The sequence below is a fragment of the Microtus oregoni genome, unplaced genomic scaffold (assembly GCF_018167655.1).
Source record: "Microtus oregoni isolate MIOR12 unplaced genomic scaffold, Mior012 000037F_ref0000500, whole genome shotgun sequence".
Classification (NCBI taxonomy): Eukaryota; Metazoa; Chordata; class Mammalia; order Rodentia; family Cricetidae; genus Microtus; species Microtus oregoni.
Window position 1 is genome coordinate 13,697,599 of NW_024543096.1, and position 24,912 is coordinate 13,722,510.

A 24,912-nucleotide genomic window follows, 5' to 3' on the forward strand; every position below is an offset into this window, starting at 1 on the left:
ACTTAATCTTTAAATCAGAGGGAAGAAGAGAGATCAAATCAGACAGGGAGGCCTCATGTACAAATGCTGAGAGGAAGCAGGTCGATTTGGGGATCAGGGGAGTTGAGGCAGAACACTCTGCACTGAGACACTCTGTCAAGAAAGGACACTCAGACTGGGGTGTGGATTTCAAAGTCTCGACGTCTGTGCTAGCGCCGTGTTGGTTACTTTTGAGTTTAGCATGAAAGTATGGATCTGATCATAAAGTCAGAATAAACTAAGAGAAGGAGGTGGGGTCAGGAGTCCTTTGACTGTCTAGTCATGAAGTAATAAATACCTAAGCATGTCCAGAATTAGATAAAAAACAACTGTTAGAAATACCCTGAAAGGAAGATGAAACAGCAACCAATCAGAAGCAGGGCTAGGTAGTGATGCATTGGAAACAGGGCTGGGTAGTGATGCATTGGAAACAGGGCTGGGTAGTGATGCACTGGAAACAGGGCTGGGTAGTGATGCATTGGAAACAGGGCTGGGCTAGTGATGCATTGGAAACAGGGCTGTGCTAGTGATGCATTGGAAACAGGGCTGGGTAGTGATGCATTGGAAACAGGGCTGGGCTAGTGATGCATTGGAAACAGGGCTGTGCTAGTGATGCATTGGAAACAGGGCTGGGTAGTGATGCATTGGAAACAGGGCTGTGCTCGTGATGCATTGGAAACAGGGCTGGGCTAGTGATGCATTGGAAACAGGGCTGGGTAGTGATGCACTGGAAACAGGGCTGGGGTAGTGATGTGAGTGAGGCCAGGAATAACCCAAAGGTCCTTGTCAGAGAGACAACCCGTTGAGCCTAGGACCCAGGCTTTTCCTCTTCTGTCCCCATTTATCCTCACACATTTTTAAGGAGTCACACTCCCTCTGTGATTTGTATGTCGTTAATTTCCAAATTCTGCCCAGGATTCACCTCGGCCAGGGCTGTGAATCTTTGACATTTTTTATTATTCATTTTTTTTTTTAGTAAAAGCTAAATGAAGAGGGGAGGTTTCTCCTCCCCAGAAGCCAGTAATCAATTTCTCAAAAGCATACTTTACACCTCTTTACCCTAAACATGACATGAACAAAACTGATTCTCCCCAGGCTTTGTTTCCCCTTCTAGATTCTTGCATGGTTAATGGCAGATCTGCAAAATGGCAATAATCCGCTGACTTACTGCTGAATGCAGACAATATTCTAGGCAGCTGATAGTCATTATTTCTAATCCTCACAAGAACTGTGCAAGTAATTATTTTAAAGATGAAGAAAACAAACATAAAGATGCTAATAGCTTAGGCAAGCGCACATAACCAATAAATCGAGGGTGTGGCTTTGCATGCCCAATGCAGGCTCTTCGCAGTGGTCCTTGTCTAGCCTGGAATCATCCTCAGCTGCTCATTACTCTCTCACCAGCACTTCCACGCCCCCATCCCAACACCCATCCACTTTCTATTCAGGATACAAGGATAAATTACAAATGCCGTTATTTAACTTAACCTGCTTTCATATACCCTGCCTACACACAGGATTCAGGTCAGTTGTCTGAGTAGAAAGGTTTTTTGTGTATCGCAGTTGGGCCCTCGCCTGTTTCTATTCTCATGTTTCAGCACTCGGCCTGTGCCCCTGCCCCTGTCTCACAGTGAAGACACCCAAAGAAGCGCCTCCTTTCCCTCTGCCTGGGAAAGCCCTGTAGGTTTGGTCCAGCTCCCTAGGACTTTGCCTTCCTCTGAGTTTAGCCCCTTTAGGGTGCGGCTGCCTCCCCACACTGGCAGCTGGTTCTGGAGAAACACCCACACGTTCTTAGAAGGAATTCTCCCTATGCACACTAACATTTTTTTCCCCCTTAAACTGTAAATCATCTTGGATGAATTTAGGAGCTATTGCCCCAAGTCCTCAAGCTCAGATCTCCATCTCTCTAACCGGCCGGACAGAGTTAACCATTCTCTCCTCACAGGCAGCACAGAGCCTTTCCCTGGTGCGTCACTTCTGTATACCATACTCACCTTCTTGACCTAGACCCGCTATTCCCTTCCTCCAGGAAAGACCAATCTGGCTCTTATGGGATAGAGCCAAGAGCTACACGCTCACACGAAACCAGAATATAGTTACCTATTTCTTAGGTACCTGTTTGATTATTAATGAATAGAGTTTTCATCTTACTGTTCACTACCAAGTATGCAGCAGACAGGAGAAGCACTCTGGATTCATTTGGTTTCTTCAGAGTTGGGCTTTTCTTCTCTCTAGGTCTATAAAATTCAAGACTGCTTTCTTCCTTAATTTTGGCTATATCCATTCATTCGTATGTCCTCTTTCCCAACCTCCTCCTCCTAAAAGTTCTTTCCAATCTTCCTTTTCAGTTCCAGCCACAACTAACACGGAGTCTAAGCTCCCACCAACAACTTTGTGATCCTTCAAGGGCGTCTCCACAGGAGATGTTTTACCCTTAGCTCTAAGAACATGCATAACCCAGGACAGCGGTCTTCAATACTGCTTGTCAGTCTCATCGATTGCTTATTTAATGGGATTTATATCGTGAATTTAGATATAAATTCTTAATACAACAATAGAGAAATCCATGAACTGTAAAACAATATCAATAACCTTTTTATATCAATGACTCTTGAATAATACATTGTAATTTTTCAGTGACAGACATAATTTTTTAAACTGTTTTGGTTTCTGTCACAATTCTTTAATATTTAGATTCACACAGTAATTATGCATTATCATTTGGAAGTAAAAATATGCTAATATGAGGGTGTTGAAATGTAAATCTTGAAAATAATTTGTACCTCAAAGCACCCACTTCAGCAGGTCTTCCGACTCTCGGCGTGGATTGTGCACCAATCCTGCTAATTCCCCTAATTACCTGCTGCTCGTTGTACGTAGTCAGTGTGAAGAGAGGCTTCTGAAGGATGAATTCATCTTCACGTTCAGGGCCCGTCCTAGCTTTCCATGCCATTGTGTCTGACATCATCCTAACTGGATCAGACTGAACGACAACAGCAACCTGAGAGAAGAGAATGCGTCAGCACTCAGAAGAGGGCACAAGCTAGAAGCCTCTGGGTAAGATTACAGGTCTGTTTCATGACCGTTACGGAAGTGTTAGGCGATATAAAATGGCAGAAGAAAGAGCAAAAGAATGCTAAATCCAGGCCAGTCCCAGAGACTTGCAAAAAGTTAAAACACATGTCAAGTGAGCTATTTAACTATCATGGTCATTTGCTAATGATTATGATTGATTGCAGATACAAATTTATTTGTCCCGTAAAAGGCAAATGGAATCTTACAAGGAAAACCTGTATCACTTGAAAATGACAAAAAGTGACAAAAATTCATTTCAGCAGCAATCGATCTTTGGTTATAAGTACCAACACCATGAGGTTCTCAGGTGAGGTCGATTGTGCCCTCATTATCGGAAAAGCTGGGTGAACTTCCTTCCTATTCTGTGAGTAGACTCCCCGGGTCCATTTGAGACAATGAGTTACCTTTCTGCTCTAAAATTCAATTGCAGAGTCATTTTTAACACAAAGTCGTTGTCCTACGTCAAAATAACTGCTCTGACCCAAGTCTTTTTTTTTTTTTAACAGACTTAATTCACTTTTATTTTCCTTGTATAAAAACCCTTATGTGGTGGCCACAGCTGGAGCCTGGGTCCTCTGAACAGAGACTCTGGTGTGGGTTTTCACAAGATGGTCAGTGAATTCCTGATAAGGAGACTTGGTGAAAACAGTCTCTTTCCAGAGGTCGGGGGTCAGGTAGCTGTAGGTCTTAGAGATGGCATCAAAGGTGGCTTTGGCAAAGTTGCCCAGGGTGGCAGTGCAGCCCCTGGCTGATGTGTAGCAGTCATCAATGCCAGCCATCATCAGTAGCTTCTTGGGCACAGGAGCAGAGACTATGCCAGTGCCTCTGGGGGCAGGGATGAGACGCACCAGCACAGAACCACAGCGGCCTGTCACTTTGCAAGGAACAGTGTGGGGCTTGCCAATCTTGTTCCCCCAGTAGCCTCTCCGCACAGGGACAATGGAAAGCTTGGCCAAGATGATGGTCCCTCGGATGGCAGTGGCTACCTCCTTGGAGCACTTGACACCGAGACCTACGTGACCATTGTAGTCCCCAATAGCGACGAAAGCCTTGAACCTGGTCCGCTGGCCTGCCCTCGTCTGCTTCTGCACGGGCATGATCTTCAGAACCTCATCCTTTAGGGAAGCTCCCAGGAAAAAGTCAATAATCTCAGATTCCTTAATGGGCAGGGAGAACAGGTAGATCTCCTCTAGGGACTTGATCTTCATGTCCTTAACCAGGCGGCCCAGCTTGGTGACGGGAATCCACTCCTTGTCTTCAGCTTTACCTCCGCGAGCCCCGCGGCCTCGGCCTCGGCCACGGCCTCGACCACGGCCGCGGCCCCTCAGACCGCTGCCAAATCCTCCGCGGAAGCCGCCACGGCCTCCTAATCCTGGGCCCCCGGGTCCTCGAAGAAGAAGAAGAAGAAGAAGAAGAAGAAGAAGAAGAAGAAGAAGAAGAAGAAGAAGAAGAAGAAGAAGAAGAAGAAGAAGAAGAAGAAGAAGAAGAAGAAGGAGAAGCTGACCCAAGTCTTAATGAAAAGAAGCCACTAATTTTGTCAATCATACGCACCATTATTAACACCAGCTTGTTAATTCTGCGAGTCAAGAATTCGCATAGAGTAAAAGGTATGTTAATGCCATTTCAAAACAGCTGTAGTAAAATGACTGTGGTCAAACATAGTTTAATTATTATAGGCTTGCAAGCTCCAATGCCTTAAACTACAGTTCCAAACACTGACTACAGGTGATGGAAACAGAAAATGTCTTCCTTCAAAGGACTACTGGATAGGAAGAATTCTAGTCACATGGACTCTGTAGTTATCAAAATTATGTTTGTAATAAGAATTTTCAGTAATTGTGACAGTAAGTCTGTCTCCAGGAAGCCATAATGTATAATTATTTGCTAATAATTGAATGATTGGTGTTTTTCAGATTTATCACAAAGAATTTATGTTCTTATACTTTGAATTAGTCTCTGCAGCCCCTTTTATTGAAGAGGAGGATGACGTAAGAGCTATCTCATAGGAGTTCCAGTTGACACCTACTAGTTATGTGACTTTGGAGAAAGCACCTGACTTCTTGGTTTCCTCCTTTACAACATGGGGGCCTTAAATACACTTTCCTCATAGGGATGCTGAGGAGGTTAAGCCCAGCTTCACCAGAGAGCATTGGAACAGGGCTTGGCAGTTAGTAAGTGCTCACAAATTTGATCTCCGACTACCGCAACCAATGGGGCAGGTACTGCCATTATTATCTCCATTTTCCAGATGAGGAAATGAAGCCAAGGCAGAGTAGGTCAGCGACTCAAGTTTTTCCTGCCATTGACTACTTAGTCTGCGGTTGCAGGGCTGAAGGACACCCAAGGTCAAGCGTCATCCATGGGTCTTGTAAGACTTCTCACTTAGAAAGGAAACTACACAGCCACTGCCTGTGTGGGCTAGGCTGTGCAGTCGTCAGTTCAAGAAATCACCTGGGAGTTCAAGTTTAGAAAAATTACGAGAGGAACTCCCTCACATGTCCCAATCTCTTAAATCCTGGCGTTTTCCATGCGCTGTCTACTTTCATCTACTTTCACCTAGTTCTATTAGGCAGGGCCATGGGAGGCTTTTGTTTCTCTACAAAAGGGCTATTTGTAACGTGGTACTTAACAGGCTTGTTGGCTGTGGGATTTTTCCGAGACCAGGTTCCCACTCTGGAGTGGATTATCTTGTTCCACCACATTTTTGAGGACAGTCCTTTGACTGGAAATAGTTTCACTGCTGCAACTAGATACTGTGTGGCTAATGAACTAGAGGAGATAGGGTCGCATTTAGATCTTGGGAGAGCTTTTGAAACGCTGCCGATAAACTTCTTTAAATATATTAAGAAGCTGGACCTGGTTCAACATAAACCTAACTGGCTCCTGGGAATGAAAACCATGTCCTAATTTGGAAAAGTTACATTTTTATATAGCAGATGTCATGAGCTGAGTCCCAGTAATAATATCATTAGCAAACTTAGAAACATTAACAGAGGAAAAGATTTCCAAATCGAAAACACCTGTTTTCGAAGGGCTTCCAGCCGCCTCTCTCGCTCTTCCTCTTCCTGAACTTCTTGAAGGGCCACTTTTTTCCTCTCCATCAAACGCTTCTCCAGTAATTCTTGTCTATATTTAACCCTTTGGGAAAGAGACACAGGACAGGTAGGTGTGCCATAAATAACTCGCACAGTACACAGACAGGAGTGCGACGGGAGACACCTCAGGGGGACATCACCCCCCACGGGTTGATTTCACTTGTTTTGATTTCTCAGATCCAAACAGTGAGAGGCAATTGACCGTGATTCTAGTAACCAGAGAGATACGGGAAAGCTTGGAGTGAAATCCAGCTGGACTCAGTGTTTGCTGCCACCATTTTAAACTCTGACCCGACAGTGAGCCGCTAAAGCTATAGTTACAGCGGCCTGAGCAACAGCCACCCAACCCTGAGTTACGGCACAGCCTTCTGATGACAAGCTCGAACACAACTTAAGGGTTAGAAAGACTGTATTCCTGACTAAATGCGCATACTTTTCGGAAGCAGGGCAAATAAATTACTGTAATAATGTGCTTCAATTATTTAGGTTACTATTACTTAAACTACACTTTATATGTAGTGTGGTTCAGTGAAATGGGCTTGTGGGCATGTTAAAAAAAAAAAAACCTTAAACATTGCACTCTGACATCTGTAGATGGCAGCAAAAACATGACTGTGTCCCTTTACCATTCATTTTCCATCTCCTTCCAAATCATCAGACATTAACACATGGTGCCTTAAGACACAGCTCTGGTCCATGAGCTCGCCCAGCCTCCTCTGCAGCCTGTAGCCTCGATTATTGCTGTCTTCATGTCAGAAGGATTCTATTGACTTACAGAGACGAGATTTGCCATTTCACCAAGCAGCACCTCAGCTCTCAGGAGGATTAGGCTATGCCGGGCCTTCTCTCGGTGACAGCTTAGCTTTAGCTTGCTTTGTCACTTAGGCACAAAGGCCCTTTGCCCCTAGTACACCCGCCGGTATTTTCTACAGCAGCATTTTCGCTACACCTTGAATCTGTAGGTTCTGATATTCGCTGAGTGTGCGTGAGGCAAAGGTCTTGCACAAAGTGCTTTATGATTTCTTTTTTTAGGATCCACAACAATCATAGGTAGGGGTATAATTTTGTACGTATAATTTTGTCTTTTAGAGACACAGAAATGGAGGCTCAGACAAATGGTGCAATTTGTCCAAAGTCTCATGCTGATGAGGCAGCTGAGCAGAGACACAACCCAGAATGACTGTTCTCAGCACCCAAGCCTGGCCTCCAGCCTCCCACCCCTTGCAATTAACCTCTGCGAAGTCCTCCTCCCTAGAGCTCTCTCCTCCTACACCAACTGCCCCTAAACATCCACTGTGCTCGACGGTGCAGGCATGCTGAGAAAAAGTCTTCCTTAGATTCTGATATCTTAACATAGACACAAGGCATGCCTCAGAACCGAACAAGGTCCCCTGGAGGTGGAGAAAAGAGAGACAGCCACGTGTTGAAGGTATTGTTCAGGTTGTAACAAAAGCTTCGTGGAGGAGGAACATTTGAGCTGGGTCTTGAGAATGGAGATTTGGAGAGGCAAGGAGTGTAAGAGCAGAGAGGATGAGACAGCAAGCGTGGGACTGGCGCACAAGAATGGGCACCCTTTTTGTCTTATCCTAGTCCCAGAGAGCATGGGACAGAGTAAGTAAATGGTAGCGGAGAGGGACAGGAAGGCTGTGGTGGACTGAGCCTGGCAGTCATACCGTTTCCTCAGATGTGCCCGGGGAGGGGTGCTCCTGACAGCCTGCTTGCTCAGGCACCGGCAACAACGGAGAAGTGTTACCCATTCTCTCCGTTTTCACTAAGGCATGACACAACACAGCCTCCTTAATGAGGTTCTCCTCAGTTGCACTGAGTACAAGCTAAGTGAACTTCTGTGAAGGTTCAATTAAAAGATACCCTGGGACTTGCCAATTACCATATGCTAATTCTCAGAACCTTGGAAAGTTTCTCTTCCTGTGGGACGTATAGGTTGCTTTGTTTGCAACAAAGTTTTTGTCTGCTTTGTGGGAGAGTAATAGTCGGTCCTGCCAGGGGAGCTTGACTAGCGAGGGAGAAACTGCAAATGAGACTTTGGCATTTATTATTCCTGTATCATGAAGAAGGCTGACTTTTAGTTCATTTTGAGGCTCATTTTTCACTTAATGGATATTTATTGAGCCCAGTGCTAGCCATGAATCAAATATTGCATCAGGCATATGCAGTGACCAGTCAACATGGCTGAGACACATGAGTCTTTGCACAACAGACACTACAATAGAAGTTTCAAGATGAAGCAGATGAGAGATGGGGGCTGGGGGTGCTTTGATGGGACAATGAGGCAGAAGTCATGGGGGAGGGACCTTTGCCAGACTTGGGAGCCGGTCTTAGAAGTATTCTGAACCTGAGACTCAAAAGAGGAATCGCTTCCAGCCAAGAGGGAGAAAATGGAAAGAATGGATTAGGAAGAAGAAAGCCCAGAAATGAAAAGTCATGGCGGGCCTGGGGAACTGAAAAGAGATCCAGTAAGACCCAATACAAATATGGCAAGATGCAGGGTGACAAGGACTCAGGCTGAAGGGGTGAGACAGCCACACTATGGGGCTTTGTGAGGAAGAGAAAGCACTGGTTGCTCTTTCAGAGGTCCTGAGGACAATTCCCAGCAACCACATGGTAGCTCAAAGTTATCTATAATAGGATCTGATGCCCTCTCTGGCATGCAGATATACATGAAGAGTGCTCATATGTTAAAAAAAATGTAAATAAATAAAGTTAAAGTTAAAAAAGAAAATAGATATAGGTTAGGACTGATTTCCAAGAAAACAACACCTAAGAAAGGAACAAAGAAAGCAGAAACTAAGGAAATAAGGAGAATAAAAGGTAAGAAAAATGAGATCTAAAATGTCAAATGCTACAGAAAGATTTATTATAATCCAAAGCTATTACTGCATTGAATTATGGGGAGTCATTGGTGATGCAGGCCAGAGCAGACAGCGGTGAGGTGGCTGAGGACTTAGAGGGAAAGGAAGAAGGAGGGACAGAGGGGCGAAACCTTTTAGTAAGACAGATTCAGGTGGGAGGCGGGCACAGGGAAGGGCTGCAGAAAGCACGAGCTGGCAGGGAGGCCCAGCTCCACAGGGAATGTTCTCAAGGTTATCCAGACAACCTTAACCTTTGAGAAAATCCAAGGGCACGGGCAACGCAGTGATTCTCAGTTTTTACAGGTGCTGCTGCTAAAACGCGAACAATGCTTTGCCTACACAAGGAAGACCCCTGACGCTGCTTGTGCTCTGGATAGCAAAATGCCTTTTCCTGAAGAGAAGTGATGCAGAAAGGAACTCTTGGGAGAAGGCCAAATACTCACATATTCATGGGGCAAGAAAATGGCAACACAGCAAAGCCAATCATTTGGAAAATTTTCCACATAAATACTTTCAGTCATTTGAGGTAGCAGATTTTCTCCAAATTAAACTGTTGCTATGAAAGGCAATGTCAGGAAATGGCTAAACTCAATACTTTCTAAGCTGTGCACTGAATCCCCAAACAGGAGCCTCGCATTCATTCCTCACTCTATTTTATGCTCCCTGCGTCCACAAAGGTGGAACGCGCTGCCTAAGAGGCATTTGCAGCTTCTCTTGGGGGAGGAGAGCCTCATATTGTCCGTTCACAGGCAACAGCTGCTGCCAAGTCAGGCCGGGCATTAACAATAATCGGAGAAGGACTCTAAGCTTCCTGGCCTTCGGGAGGCTTGAGGGATGGTAAGCTTTCCTGTAGAAATAGAGAATCTGCGTGTCATTGAGGAGACTTGAATATCTACTGCACTCTAAGGAGTGAGTGGACCTCAAGGTGTAGCAACACCTGGTGCCAGTGAGCCCCCAGGAAGATCAAGGCAGACTTATATAGGAAAATCTAGGTCTTCCTCCTATCTGGAATCATGAGCTAACTGCAGTCTAAACGGTTATGGCAAACAAGTGGGGGAAGACTTTGCCAAGAAGGGCACATGGGAGCAAGCACTTCAACTAAGAAACAAGAATATTCTCATAGGACAACATAAGCAGTAGGTAAAATAGAGCAAAGAAATGGAGTTTCAGTTAGGGTACAGTAGCCAACACTGAACTTCCCACTCCCGTGTACTGGGGACATGATTTGCTCTGCTGAAGTCAACTCTGTAAACAAACTTCCTTCATAGAGGTGAAACCATGAACCTGAACACTCAACAGGACAGTGTTAAACAGGTACCTGCTGAGGTCTCCCTGCCAGAGGGACCGCAGCAGCAGTGTCATGGGGAACAGGGTTTTGCCTGTCGGGAAATCCATTCTGGATTTGAACCTCACTCAGAAAGAAGATGATTCTGTCCACCAAATGGAGGAGAGCCTCCCATTAGCTGTTGGGTGCCCAGGGAACAGTGTGTAAATCGAAACAGAGGAGGTGAGCCAGGAGCCATCATCACCTTCTGGATTGGAGTCTGAACAGAGCAAACACTGGAACCCCGGATCACACCGCCATGCTTCATTCCTCCAGCCCCATGGAAGGGGAAATTGGCTCCACTCAGCTCCGGGAAGAGCATCCGCAGAGACAGATCCCCGCAAATAGTTCTGTGAGTCCTGACTTGAGGCGGTGACAGATGGTACAGATGTGCATGAGGTAAGAGCAAAGAGGACTCAGAGCGTCTCTGCAGAACCAACAAGAATAGATGAACCAGGCCAGCCCCAGACAGAGCCCATACTTCCAGCTTGTTCATTTGTGGGACTCCTGGAACCCAGTTTCTGCCTCAATATCAATGTAATTCATCAACATTGCTATCTCCCCACCTTCTTGGTGCCAAACACTACTTCAGGTGCTTGGGGTACAGCAGTAGAGAAAACGAAAAAGAAACGTTCCCACACTATGATGTTTTACATGACTTGCGGTTTGCTTTGTTTACAGATGACTAAGTCCACACTCTGGTGTTGACGGAGGCTGCTTGTTTGCTCCTCAGCTGTTAAGACCTGAAATAATTTCCCAGAAACTATATTATTTGCAACACTGTTTGGCCAATAGCTTAAGAGTATTTCTGGCTAACTCTTACATCTTAAATTAAACCAATTTCTATTAATCTGTGCATCACCACGAGGTTGTGGTCTACTGGCAAAGTTCCGGCATGTCTGTCTTCTCTGGCAGCTACCTGGTGTCTCCCTGACTCCGCCTACTCTTTCTCGCTGGCTCTCTCTATATATCTCTTCCAGCCTTGCCGAAATCAGCTTCTTTATTAACCAATGGCAATAAAACATTCATAGCATACAGAGGGGAATCCCACATCACTCTGGTCATGGTCAAATGGTTCTCAATAAGTTAGTTTTGGAAGCTCACATCCAAATGGGTTGGAGAGCCATTTCTTGGGTCACTATGGAACAATGGTTTTTATCTGTAACCACAATTAGAACCACTGGAACTTACTAAAAACAGATGCCAGGACACTACAAATTCCATTGAATCCTACTGGTGGGGTACACACACTAATACTTGGTTAGACATTCTCCCAGAGATGCTCAAGAACAAGAAGAGTCCAGGTTGGGGACAATGCCAGGCAGCTCAGCCTGAGCCTAGCTACCTAGAGGCTGTGAAGTTGGCTGCCTCTACCCCTGGGCCTCTGCTTTAAAGATACTGAATAGAAACCTGCAGTCAGCATTTTCAGTATATTTCTGAATGATACGAATGCTGCTGGCCTGGGGACCACATTCTGAGAACTGCAACATAGATAAATATATACATTAAAGGGACTTTACCTGACTATTGTTATCAAAGCAAAAGCAGGTACAAATTACTACCTAGGCAGGGCTTATTTCTGTCTACGTGCTTATACATCACAGTTACACACTTTGGATCTAATCCCGACTAGAAATTTCTGATGGTGCTGTTGGCATCCAACCTGCCCTCTCCTACCTGCCTGCGTCTCCAAAACATATGGATGGCAGACTCCCGGGGTGACCACAGCCTTCTCAGTCTTGGAGTGGTATCATTGATGGGCAGTCTTAACAGCGGTTGGTACAAAGCTTGTTTTTCCCTCAGATGAACAAAACATATCTTGATGACAGCTGAAAACCTCAGGCTCATAATTAAAGTCTGCAGTGAACTCGAAGCAGAAGAAAGTAAGTCAAAGCTTATCCACCTGAAAGAGGAGGCACGGGCTGTTCACCCTGGGAATCGACCTTTGAGCCGCAAACAGATGAGTATTTTATCTCCAGCAGCGAAACCCACAAATGAAAGTGAGGTCCATTTCCTGTTGGTTATACTCGGGTCTAAGCCAGATACCCAAATCACCACCTGGAGATGGAATACGGACTTAACCTGGGAATGCAGAACTGAGAGCAAATAGGCTAAGGTGAGACTAGGCAGGCACAGGAAGGGTGTTGCAAACGGCACATTGGTCTTTTTCCCATGTTAATCCGACAAGCTTCTTCTGCCACTGTTCATTATCGATCTCTAGACCCATCCCTAACTGCTTCTACGTGACTTTCTGTATCTTTACATATCCTCAATGTTTTTCCTACACAACTCATTGCCAATAATACAATAAGTGGGAGTAGGGAATATAAACTGTGGTATCTGCAGAGATTTTAAAATAATAATAAAACTGACAAAAAGACGATTTTTCACCTAGTTATGTACCAGAAGTGTTAACACAGTTGACAATAAAATACCCCTCCCTGGAGCAGACCACATGACCCCACTTATAATTGCTCCTGTCTATAGTTGTCTTCAGCTGAAAACCAGTGTTTCTTGGTGACAATACTTCTGTGGCGGCCCCTAAGGAGGGTACCTAGGGGAGATGATTGATCCCCAGGGACACAGAGATTTCCCCACTGACTTTACAATTACATGGCTCTCTCTCTACCATGGTTCTTGGGCTTCCAAACTGGCTGTCTGGGTCATATCCTCCCGTGGATGTGTAACCCACAGCCCTTTCTTTCACAGTGGTCATCCCTCTTCTACAACCTGCTTCCTTAGACCACCTTGGAGCTTATTAGCATCATTTGTGACTGTTGCCATGGGAGATGCTGTTGATGATGCCAATCTCTCAGCTCCCTGTATCTGCTAAGAAAGACTGCAGACTGCACGGCTCTGGGGACTCATTCTTATGGACTTCCTAGCAGCTTCCTGCTGGTTCCAAGTTAATCTTACCCTACCTGCAGCTCTAGCTCAGCAAAATTTGCATTTCTCAACATTGTTCATTGGGTACTGTGTACCAGATATGGGGGCTAAGCCTCTCTGTCCTAAAGTTTACAATATTTAATTCTTCCTCTAGCTTTCCTTCCAGACCTGATCAGGTTTTATTACATTTTCTTCCTGTCTTTTGTATCAAAGCCCCACAGCCACCAAAATCCATTGATTATCTTTCTTTCTTTTCTTTGGACAGCCACCATGCCAATTCCCAGCCCTAATTCTTTGTTGAATGTATTATACATTGACTGAAAGCTTTACAGCATGTTCAATGCATCTCATGACCATTTTCTGTACTCCATTTGTTTTGGCATTCACCCTCCCTTAGTTCATACGTAAGTAATTCTCCTCCTGAGCAGAGAGGACCTCAGGCCCTGCTTCGCTGGAAAAAGGCCTTTGGCCTTCCTTTCTCTTGCCTTGTCCTGATGACCTTGTCAAGGTTCATCTTCTCGCATCCTCTCCATGAGCCCAGGATCTCATTCCCATAAGCTTAGCTGTTGTCGCTAGTATCACGCTCCGAAAACGGACCTCTTCCTTGCTTCTGCTACAGTCTCCATCTCCAGCCACACCATTCAGGGTCTTCTCCTGTACACACCGCTTCTTCAAGTGGGGCCAGAAATGTGTCTCTTGGCTCTGACTCGCTTTTCTGATGCTATTTTTTCCTTTTCCTTTCCTTATTTTTTCTACAGAACCATTTTGTAATTGAAGGAGCTCTATTCTCTGTGTGAGATGCTTTCTTAGTTTGGTTCATGCTGGCAGCAGTTTGGGGTCTGTTCATTCCACTCCCTGGAAATGACTCTCTTCAATGTTATCATAGTCTCCAAATTGTACACTCCGGGGTCTTTTTCAGAGTCTCTTCCTATGAGACCTGTTGGCAATGCCCAAACTGATGGCCACCTCTCTCTTGGAATGTGTCCCCTCTTTCTGGCTGTTCCCCGCAAACTCTATCAATAACTCTTTTGCGTCTGTCCACCCAAGGCCCCAGCATGAATCTTCTTTATTTTTTCAATTAAAAAAGACTCAGAATCTGAACTCCAAATGTAGGCAGCTCACTGAAAACATTGAACTTACCTCTCCTTCGAAGCTGTAAATAAATCCTTTGATTTTTTTATCTTTTTTCTGTAAGTTCAGAGTTATTCTCAGACAAATCCTTCAAGAACAGCTGTGTTCCACTGAGGGCTCAATGCAGAGCTACTGACTTACGCTGTGAGCAGAGTTCATATAACCAATGGAACAAACTCACAGCAAGTCTAAACAGAAACCCAAAAGGCCTATTTACATCCCCTTAGGGGTAAGTCACTTGTGTCTTGAGTAGAGCCAAGATTCTGTACAGTTATTTGGAGATCACTATAGCTAAGGACAGACAGTTAAGTTTGTACTGCTAATAATATACCTTATAACACAAATGTGAAAACTTTCAACCTAATATATTCATAGTAGATTGATTTTAGCCACTTAAAAACCTAAGAAAATCAGTCAGAGAGTGTATTACTTTGAGCAATGTGACATCTTGGGGCCAAGAAAGTCTTGAATATGCTCAGGGAAATGACTGAGGTGACTTTCTCTTTGGATTTATTAGCTAGAAACTGCCTTGCAAGTTAGAAATGTCTTCTAAAAATAACAACTTAAATATTAAAATAGTTGACTTTTTAGTCTTCTCCTTCTAACAGAAATTGAAAACCAGAGCCAACTGCCTATTATGGCCAAATCTAGAAGTTAATAATTAAACTGTACCGCGGTAGACATCTGTTGTTTTGAATCTCTCTAGCATTTACTGTGGTGGTGGAGAATTGCCTCCCGGAGGCTCGAATATTTGACTATGTAGTCCCCAGTTGGTGGGGCTATTTGGAGAGGTTTAGAAGGAACAGTCTTGCTGGAGGAAAATTGCCACTGATGGGGGGAGGGGAATCTTTGAGAGCTTGAAGCCTGGCTCTATTTCCAATTCCTTTTCTTTGTTTTGTGCTCCGTGGTTGAGGATGTGAGCCCCAAGCTAGCTTCCTGGATTCCAGCTGCCATGTCTGCTGCTTGTTGCCATGCTTTCCCACCAAGAAGGACTCTTCTCCCTCTGGAACCAATAGGCAAAATAAACTATTCATTAAGTTGTGTTGGTCGTTGTGATGGTTTAAATGAGAAAGTCCCACATAGGCTCCTATGTTTAAATACATGGTCCCCAGTTGGTAGAACTATTTGGGAAGGATTAGGAGGTGTGGCCTTGTCAGAGGGAGTATGTTACTGGGAGTCGGCAAACATGTGAGATTCCGGTGTGTTTTCTACCTTCTGGATGTGGTTCCAGATGTGAGCTCTCAGCTGCTAGCCACTTGCCTGTCACCTGCTACTTCTACTTTGCCAGATTCTAACTCTCTGCAACTGTAAGCCCCAAATAATAAATTCTCTCTTCTTTAAGTTCTCTTGATTACAGTGTCTTATCACAGCAACAGAAAAGTAATTAATGCCTCGCCAACTACTATCAATCCTCTCCTGGTGAACTGCATCTTCTTATCTCTTGTATGTCTGTTGAGGGATTAATTCAGAGAATTGTTCCCCTTCCTGAGAATAAGGATGCACCTGTGGTCAGATATGCATAATAATAATAATAGTAATAATAATAACAATATATTATAGAGATGGCCACTGTGGTTGGTTCTGGGTGAGCATATGACTTTGGTTGAGCCAATCAGAATCTTTACAATTTATATTGTGGATACCCCCAAAAAGGAAATCTTTCCTCTTTGAGGACACTATGCTAGGAAGATCTGAACCTGGAGCTAATTGTAACCAGTCCTCCTCTTCTTCCTAATGTCCTTCCCATCCATATGGAGAAAATCTGTATCCATACACAGCCAGCTGCTGGAAAAGGAAGAGGAGGATTGGAGGGACATAAGACAGCTGTTGACTCTCTGAAATAGGACCCAATGCTGGGCTTCCATGCTTTTCTGTCTAAGCTAGTTTATGTGAGGCTCTGTCAGTTGTCTGGGGCAGTTGGGAAGTCCTGATTAATAAACGTTTCATTTATGAAGAAAGAGAATATGTATCTTATAATCTCTTTAATAAAATATCATACTACCAGCTGAGCTAGTTAGTAACTTTCAATGAGTAAGTTAAGTCCTAAGTGAACGTGTATTGTTTTACATGAGTATGGACATGTCAAGGACTCCAATGTCTCAGCTCCATGGGTGTGGCAAAGGCTTCCCCCAGTGGAGCTGAGAAGGATGATGGCCAAGCTTTTCGCTGGCCTGTGTGCTCATGTTGAGTGTGTATAGAAAACTTCTGCCCTAGCTTTCTCCCCGGATGTTTATGGCCTGGAAACTCTTCCCCTGTGGAGACTGCCTCTACCAAGATCAGCTAAACCTGCCTCCTAGTTCAGTCACACAGAATAACCCCGCTTCCTTGTTTATTTCTGTGAGCGATGCCATCTCCTTGTTGAGCCGTAAACAACAACTCTGCCTCCGTACTTAGCTGTATATAACAAACATGCTGAGTTTCCAGGATGCTGTGGCTTCTCCATCAGGAAGTCCAGACCCCCTTTCCGTGTCTATACGTGTGTCGTTCTTCATCTCCTCATTGGCCCTCAGGGTTTCCAGAACCAAGCCGTGCACAGATGTGGCACCTACTGGCTCATTTCCCAGACTGATGACTCATGGGATATAAATCCCACAGCACATTAACATGTGGATGGCGATACATGTGTTCGAGTATTGGAAAACCTGAAGTGCAGTAAAAAGGTGTCTTCACAGAAGAGTGGCTCTAATTATCTACAATACTTTGGTGGCATATATTAGGGACCTTCAAGAGGGAGGCTTAATGTGCTTATTGTCCAAATTTGTTTCATAGCAGAAAATTTGTCACCAGAATCCAGTTTGGGAAATGCTACTTGCTTGTTATGAGCCAGCAGAAGCTTTTGCGCACACACACTCACAGGCATGCCCTATAGTTTTATGTCTTTCTCATTGCTATAATATGTTTCCTTCGCACAGGGGCTGTGGCTTCATTTCCTTGGTGCCTCCAATGGCCAACAATGTACAGGAAACAAAGATAAGCACACTGAATGAGAGACACGATGAATGGTGAATGAAATGAAATCGCAATGCAAAACATCCCACCAGCTGCCCCAGGAAGCAGGAGTGACAAAGAAATTATCAATGCAGTGATGGAGGAAGGTCATTGGCTAATAAAGGAACTGCCCTGGCCCATTTTATTGGTTAGAGGATAGGTGGGAGGAGTAAACAGAACAAAATGCTGGGAGGAAGAGGAAGTGAGGTCAGAGTCTCGACAGTTTTCCTCTCAGGAGCAGAAGCCTGAGAGAGACGCCATGCCCCGCTCCTGGCATGAAGCTCCGACCCAGGATGGACTAGGCTAGAATCTTCCCGGTAAGACTGGTTCTCACAGATTATTAGAGATGGGTTGATCGGGATGTGAGAATTAGCCAATAAGTGCTAGAGCTAAAGGGCCAAGCAGTGCTTAAAAGAATACAGTGTCTGTGTAATTATTTTGGGGCATAAGCTAGCTGGGCAGGCGGCTGGGGTGCTGGGGACACAGCGCCGCCACCCCATATTACCACATATGGCGCCCACGTGGACAACTGCTTCCACATAAAGCCTGAGACAGCTTGGCAAGTAATTCTAGAACAAAATGAAAGCATTGTGCCTGGTTTCTTGGTAGCAGCAATTTCTCGGTTCTACTCTGCTTGCTAGAGGCAAGCAAGCGCCTCATCTAAGAGAGGCTTCCTGACTCAGCTTTAGCTGCAAAGCCTGCAGCTCATTAAGAGGTCCTGCCACGAAACACTTAAACGGTGTTGAAGAAAAGCTGAACGCATGCTTTTCAGTTTTCAGCCGTAGCAGGAAAAAAGCTGCGCCGTTTAAAAATGCCGGCTTTCTGGGCTGTCCTGCCAGGACAAACTCTGACTCTTTTATGCAGGCGGTCCCTGAGGTTTGCAAACACAGGCTGCTGAAGCTCGCTTGCTGGCTACAGCCAGTACCTCAGCCATGAGGCTGGAAAGCTAAGGAATGGGCTGGATCCAGCCGGCAAAGCCACGCCTTTAATCCTACTGAGATTGCTTGGTAAATTAAAGACTCGTGTGGTCAGAAAAAGAGAGATACACAGTAAAGAGAGATTCAAAGACAAAGAAAATTTCTAAATGGTTTGAAGTGTGTTAAAAATATATGCAGACTAAAAGTTAAAGTTCTTAAAGTAAAAAACAAAAAAAGAAAGAGAGTTGTTGTGTGTGGTAGCACACGCCTTTAATCCCAGTGCCTAGAAGGCAGAGGCAAACAGATCTCTGTGAGTTCAAGGTGGAGTAGCTTACACCTTTAATCCCAATACCTGGGAGGCAGAGACAGGCGGATCTCTGAGAGTTCAAAGACAGCCTGGTCTACAGAGTTACTTCAGGTCAAAGATACAGAGAACCTGTCTCAAAAAGCAAAAAGTTAAAAGTAAAAATAAATGAAATAGAGGTTAAAACAAAGCTGTACAAAGATGGAAAATACACAGAAAATTTTGATACTGTATGCTATTATGCTCTCTTTAAATCGTTTGAATGCTGAGGAAGGACCAACAGCTGCTAAAAGATATTTATTTGTAGATGCTGCTGAGCTAATCCAACATGGATGTTTTGATGCCTTGGCTTTGAAATTTGGATCTAAGGACATGATACTTTGGAAAGGAGTTTCTTATTTTGTTTTCACAGAAGATGAGACGCTGTTCATTTCTTCTATTCCGATTTGGTATGATGGACCACGCCCTCCTGAAGGGTTGGTGTGAACGCCTTCAAAAAATTGCTTCGCTCAACTGCCAACTGAGATGAAACTAGCACACAGGTTATACCATGAAAGACCTAATTAACGACGCCCCCATTCAGCAGGAAGCAGTTTGGAGAGAAATAACTGCGCCCAAATTCCCAAAAAATGTTTATAAATGTTCTTTTACATTTAAAGGGGGATATGATATAGATATGAATAATTTGCATTAGTATAAATTTTGCTTTATTGATAGAGATTTAAGGTCAATTTTGTTATATGTATAAGTGTTTCTGATTTTGATTAAGGTATTGTGATTGTGTAGTTCATTTAAATATGTACTATATAATTAAGAAATATAGGTTGTTAATGGATAATCATCGATAATAGTAAAGCTTGTAGTCATGTTAGTTAGATTTTCTAGATATATAGAGATATATTTTAGATAGACATTCTTCATGTCTTTCAAAGATTACAGAATAGGACATTTAATGTTTTAATAACTGAGGACTTTTCATGACAATGAGACACTCTGCTCCTGGCAGCACCAATGTACTTCAAGAGGAAGATGGGCATCGAAGAGGCACCTTATGGAGTTTGATAGCCATTTGGGCAAGAAACTGCTCTTGCCTGGACTATTGCATAAACTGGAAACAGAGAACCCGCAGAGAGAGGACTACTGAACTTGCCTAAGGTGAGATGATCTTTCGGGGTTCCTGATTCATGAAAGAGTCTGCGAGGCATTCTGCAGGACACAACAGATAGTGACTGAACTGACTTTGAATTTTCCTGCTTTATGGAAATGTCTGCTGGATAGCATGGGCCTGAAGGCTGAAGATGGATGCCCCAACGGTACAGAGGAACTTTGGGTGACTGTCCAGGCAGCAAGATGTCTCTGTCATTTCTAGAGTTTTGAAGGTTGCTTAGTTCTTGTTTACTTAGGTAATATTATATCTTTCTGGAGTCTTTGATGGAGTTAAGAATAGTTAGTTATAGTTTTCCTTAGTTATGATAAAGATTATTGTAACTTTTTCTTGATAACTGTTTTGTTATATGTAATTTTGCTATGTTAAAGCCTTTTTTTTGTTTAAACCGAAAAAGGGGAAATGATGGAGGAAGGTCATTGGCTAATAAAGGAACTGCCCTGGCCCATTTTATTGGTTAGAGGATAGGTGGGAGGAGTAAACAGAACAAAATGCTGGGAGGAAGAGGAAGTGAGGTCAGAGTCTCGACAGTTTTCCTCTCAGGAGCAGAAGCCTGAGAGAGACGCCATGCCCCGCTCCTGGCATGAAGCTCCGACCCAGGATGGACTAGGCTAGAATCTTCCCGGTAAGACTGGTTCTCACAGATTATTAGAGATGGGTTGATCGGGATGTGAGAATTAGCCAATAAGTGCTAGAGCTAAAGGGCCAAGCAGTGCTTAAAAGAATACAGTGTCTGTGTAATTATTTTGGGGCATAAGCTAGCTGGGCAGGCGGCTGGGGTGCTGGGGACACAGCGCCGCCACCCCATATTACCACAATGCAGTAACCATATACCTCTCATTATACCTATAAATAAGTATTGCTTTGTAGGATGTTCAGTCACTTGAGGAGTTGGAAGAAAAGAGGGAGTGAAGGAGAACAAAGCTCATATCTGATGTCTTTGAACAATCAGGAACGTTAAAAGCCAAACCTGACAGATTTATTAAGACTGGGACTAGGTAGGAGCATTGTGAGCATCAATGCCCTACTGTTCTTCCTTTACTATGAACTGAAAGCCAAAAGATTACCCAGGCAGATCACTGCTAGCCTTATTGCCAATACAAATTCGCTTAGTAAATACTTGCATATGAAAGCACTATGTGCACAATTGGGCAACAATCATATTTCTGCAAAGCAAATAAAAAACCCTGAAGTGGTGGTTATTTTATCACCAACTCAACTGAATTATGAAATGCCCATGGCGCTAGTGAGGCATCCCTTTGTGGGTGTCAGTAAGTGTGTTTCCAGAGAGGCTTAGCTGAAGAGTCAAAATTCTTTCAAATAGGGGTGACATAATCCCAGGAGCTGAAGTTGATAACTGAATAAAAGGGGACAAAAGGGAAAATGAATTAAGGACTGACATTTCCTTCTCTCTTCCTCCCAATACACTCAGATGTGAACAAGCAGCTTCACGCTCCTGCTGCCACAGTCAAGAGCCAATACTGCCAATACTGCCTTTCCTGCCCTGAAGAACTGAAGCTTTTAGGGCTATAAACTGTTGTGGGATATTATTTTAACTAGACAAAGATGTGTTATGTTTGTTTATGCAGTAGAATTACTTGCACTGTATAAAGGTGTGTCACTTTTGTTTATGCTGCATTTTTTTAAATTAATTAATTTTTTTAAAATTATTTATTTATTAAAGACCTCTGTCTCCTCCCGGCCACCACCCCCCACCTCCCTCCCCCTCCCCCAACCAAGTCCTTCCCTCTCCTTAGCCCGAAGAGCAATCAGGGTTCCCTGCCCTGTGGGAAGCCCAAGGAACCCCCACCTCCATCCAGGTCCAGCAAGTTGAGCATCCAAACTGCCTAGGCTCCCACAAAGCCAGTATGTGCAGTAGGATCAGAAAGTCGCTGCCACTGTTCCTGAGTTCCCGGTAGTCCCCACCGTCCGCCACGTTCAGAGAGTCCGGCTCTATCCCAGGCCTTTTCAGACCCAGGCCAGCTGACCTTGGTGAGTTCCCAACAGAACATCCCCATTGTCTCAGTGTGTGGGTCACCCCTTGCGGTCCTGAGTTCCTTGCTCGTGCTCTCTCTCTCCTTTTGCTCCTGATTTGGACCTTGAGATTTCTGTCCGGTGCTCCAATGTGGGTCTCTGTCTCTGTCTCCTTTCATCGCCCAATGAAGGTTAACATTCAGGAGGATGCCTATATGTTTTTCTTTGGGTTCTCCTTATTTAGCTTCTCTAGGATCACTAATTATAGGCTCAATGTCCTTTGTTTATGGCTAGAAACCAAATATAAGTGAGTACATCCCATGCTCCTCTTTTTGGGTCTGGCTTACCTCACTCAGGATAGTGTTTTCTATTTCCATCCATTTGCATGCAAAATTCAAGAAGCCCTTGTTTTTTACTGCTGAGTAGTACTCTAATATGTATATATTCCATACTTTCTTCATCCATTCTTCCATTGAAGGGCATCTAGGTTGTTTCCAGGTTCTGGCTATTACAAACAATGCTGCTATGAACATCGTAGAGCATATGCTGCATTTTTTAATTATGTAAAGTTATGTTGCATCTGTTTTACCTTGCCTGCATGATTGGTCTAATAAGGAACTGGATGGCCCATAAGTAGGCAGAGAAGGCATGGGCAGGGCTAGCAGGCAGAGACAATAAACAGGAGAAATCTAGGCTCAGAATGAAGAAAAGGAAGAACAAGAGAAGGAGGAGGAGACAAACAGGGGCCACATCCAGGGCAAAAAGCCAGCCAGCTGCCAGACAGACAGCCAGACCTAAAGAAGCAGTGAACCTAAGATATACAGAAGAAAGGTAATAAGCTGAGACAAAATGCAGAAGAAGATAAACAGGTTAATTTAAGTTAAAAGAGTTAGCCAGAAAACGTGCCTATGCTAAGCTGAGCATTCAAAACTAGTAATAAGTCTTTGTGTCATGATTTGGGAGCTGGCTGGTGGCTTCAAAGAAAAAACCTGGTACAATAAACCAAGTAAATCCTTCTTAAGTTTCCTCTTGCCAGGTATGTGGTCAGTCATGAGCAAGCACGTGCTGTAACAGAGCGATGGGGAATACCCACTGGGCGGACAACACTGGACTTTGGAAAGTATGCACAGGAGCTAGCGCTTGCCACGTGATCCCTGGCACCATGAGGAAATTTGCAAAGTGGATCTCAAACTCATAAGTGGGTCGATGGCAGACTTCATGATTAATCATGAACTTAGCTTCATGATTAATATGCATTTGAGTTTTTAAAAATCTCTAAGTTGGTAAATGGCCATTTTAATGGCTGTATAAGAAGGGAATTCAGGATGCAGGTTTGCTTAGCAAAATAGAAACTTTCCTTAAGTTCTTCCTCTACTTTCATTTGTACAGAAAAAAAACAGAATGTTTTTAAAGGCAAGAAAATAAAAATATAAACATGAGTAGCTAGTTTCGTTGGACGATGCTTTAAAACAGTGGTTCTCAACCTGTGGGTCACGACCATATCTGATATCCTGCATATCAGATATTTATATTATGATTCATATAGTAGGAAACTTACAGTTGTGTGAAGTAGCAATGAAATAATTTTATAGTTGGGGGTCACCACAACATGAGGAACCGTATTAAAGATTCGTAGCATTAGGAAGGTTGAGAAGCATTGCTTTAGAAGAATACCTGAAAGATGCATAAGATTTTTGATGATTAAAAATGTTAAAGATGTGTTTTATAGAACTTACACAAACCATGCTAATAAAATATGCTTCCATGCTATCAAATTCTGGTTCCTAGCTGGGTCTCATCTCCTTTAACTCCATGTGATAACAGGCTGTAGAGGGCACCTGTGCTTCTAAGACAGACACTGCACCATGAGGCTAGAGCTGGCGGCCAGACTTTACAGGCATGTTGGAAGACGCAGCCCCGAGACATCACAAGCAGCCCAACCCTTACCCTCCAGCGAATGATCTAAGTAAACAAGAGTTGTAAAGTCTGACTTCTCAATGCTGCTTTAAAACCCACTTCCCCTTCTCTTTCTTCCTTCCCACGCCTCTCAGAACTTTTACAGACAGCAAACATCAAAAGGACCTGAGAATTTTTTTTAAAATAGTGATTCAGCTGCCCATGGCAAGGCAGTCAACCTTGTTTTCCTTTCAGTCTAGGAAACGATCATCAAACAGCTTTAACATTTGAGGCAAAAAAAACACAAACCAAACCAAAACAACAACAACAACAACAAAAAAGCATAAAAATTGACTTTCATAAATACCTTTGGGGTAAGATTGCTGCCTTTTCCTCTTTATTTTTGTCTTTGTTTTTTTTTCTTTTCTTTTTTTAAGTAACCTTTCTTATTTCCACTGTAAGAATATTATAAAGTGTTTACGTCATCAGAACTCTTCGGTGAGGGCTGGAAAGAGAGCTCATTTGGTAAAGTGCCTGACTTGCAAACATGAGAGCCTAGGTTTATATTTCTGTGTACCCATGCAAAAAAAAGCTGGGCATGGTGGCACACACTTACAACCTAGAGTCCTAGCACTAGGGTATGTGTGGGAGGCACTGGAGGGTCGTTTGTGATCACTGCCAGCCAGTCTAGCTTCATTGGTGACCTCTGGGTATAGTGAGAGACATTGTCTCCAAAAATAAAGAGGGGGCTGGAAGAAAGCTAACAACAGCACGCAAACAGGCACACGCACGTGAACATATACATATAAATCACCTACACACACACTTGTGGTTGACACTTAGGAAATTAATATCTGAGGTTGCCCTCGGGTTTCCAAAAGCACACACACACAAGCACACCCCCTACACAAGTGTACTTGAACACACAAATGTGCACACACACACACACACACAAAGCTTTTTGCTTAGCCATTTGAAATACACTTTAAGAAAACAAACAGTGGGGGGCTGGAGAGATGGCTCAGCGGTAAAGAGCATTGCCTGCTCTTCCAAAGGTCCTGAGTTCAATTCCCAGCAACCACATGGTGGTTCACAACCATCTGTAATGAGGTCTGGTGCCCTCTTCTGGCTTTCAGGCATACACGCCAACAGAATATTGTATACATAATAAATAAATAAATAAATAAATAAATAAATAAATAGAAAGAAAGAAAACAAACAATGAAATATACTAACAGTGGTTGTTCCTTTCCTCGGGTCCATTGTGCT

General features: G+C 43.8%; 2 protein-coding genes across 5 annotated transcripts in view; both read right to left on the reverse strand.

The window, feature by feature from the left end:
* Ccdc148 (coiled-coil domain containing 148) overlaps positions 1–24,912 on the reverse strand; it is a 242,717-nt gene that overhangs the window by 5,166 nt on the left and 212,639 nt on the right. For all 4 annotated transcript variants that reach the window (XM_041631628.1, XM_041631631.1, XM_041631629.1 and 1 more), the window contains 2 exons: positions 6,114–6,231; positions 2,879–3,019 (listed from right to left, as the gene is read on the reverse strand). In XM_041631628.1, coding sequence (XP_041487562.1) covers positions 2,879–3,019; positions 6,114–6,231 — 259 coding nt within the window. The remainder of the gene's footprint in view (positions 1–2,878; positions 3,020–6,113; positions 6,232–24,912) is intronic.
* On the reverse strand, positions 3,612–4,647 carry LOC121433153 (40S ribosomal protein S2-like). Its single transcript, XM_041631417.1, has 2 exons — positions 4,641–4,647; positions 3,612–4,480 (listed from the first exon to the last, which is right to left on the reverse strand). Exons 1-2 carry the CDS (start codon positions 4,645–4,647, stop codon positions 3,636–3,638), a joined length of 852 nt encoding a protein of 283 aa, XP_041487351.1. The 3' UTR covers positions 3,612–3,635.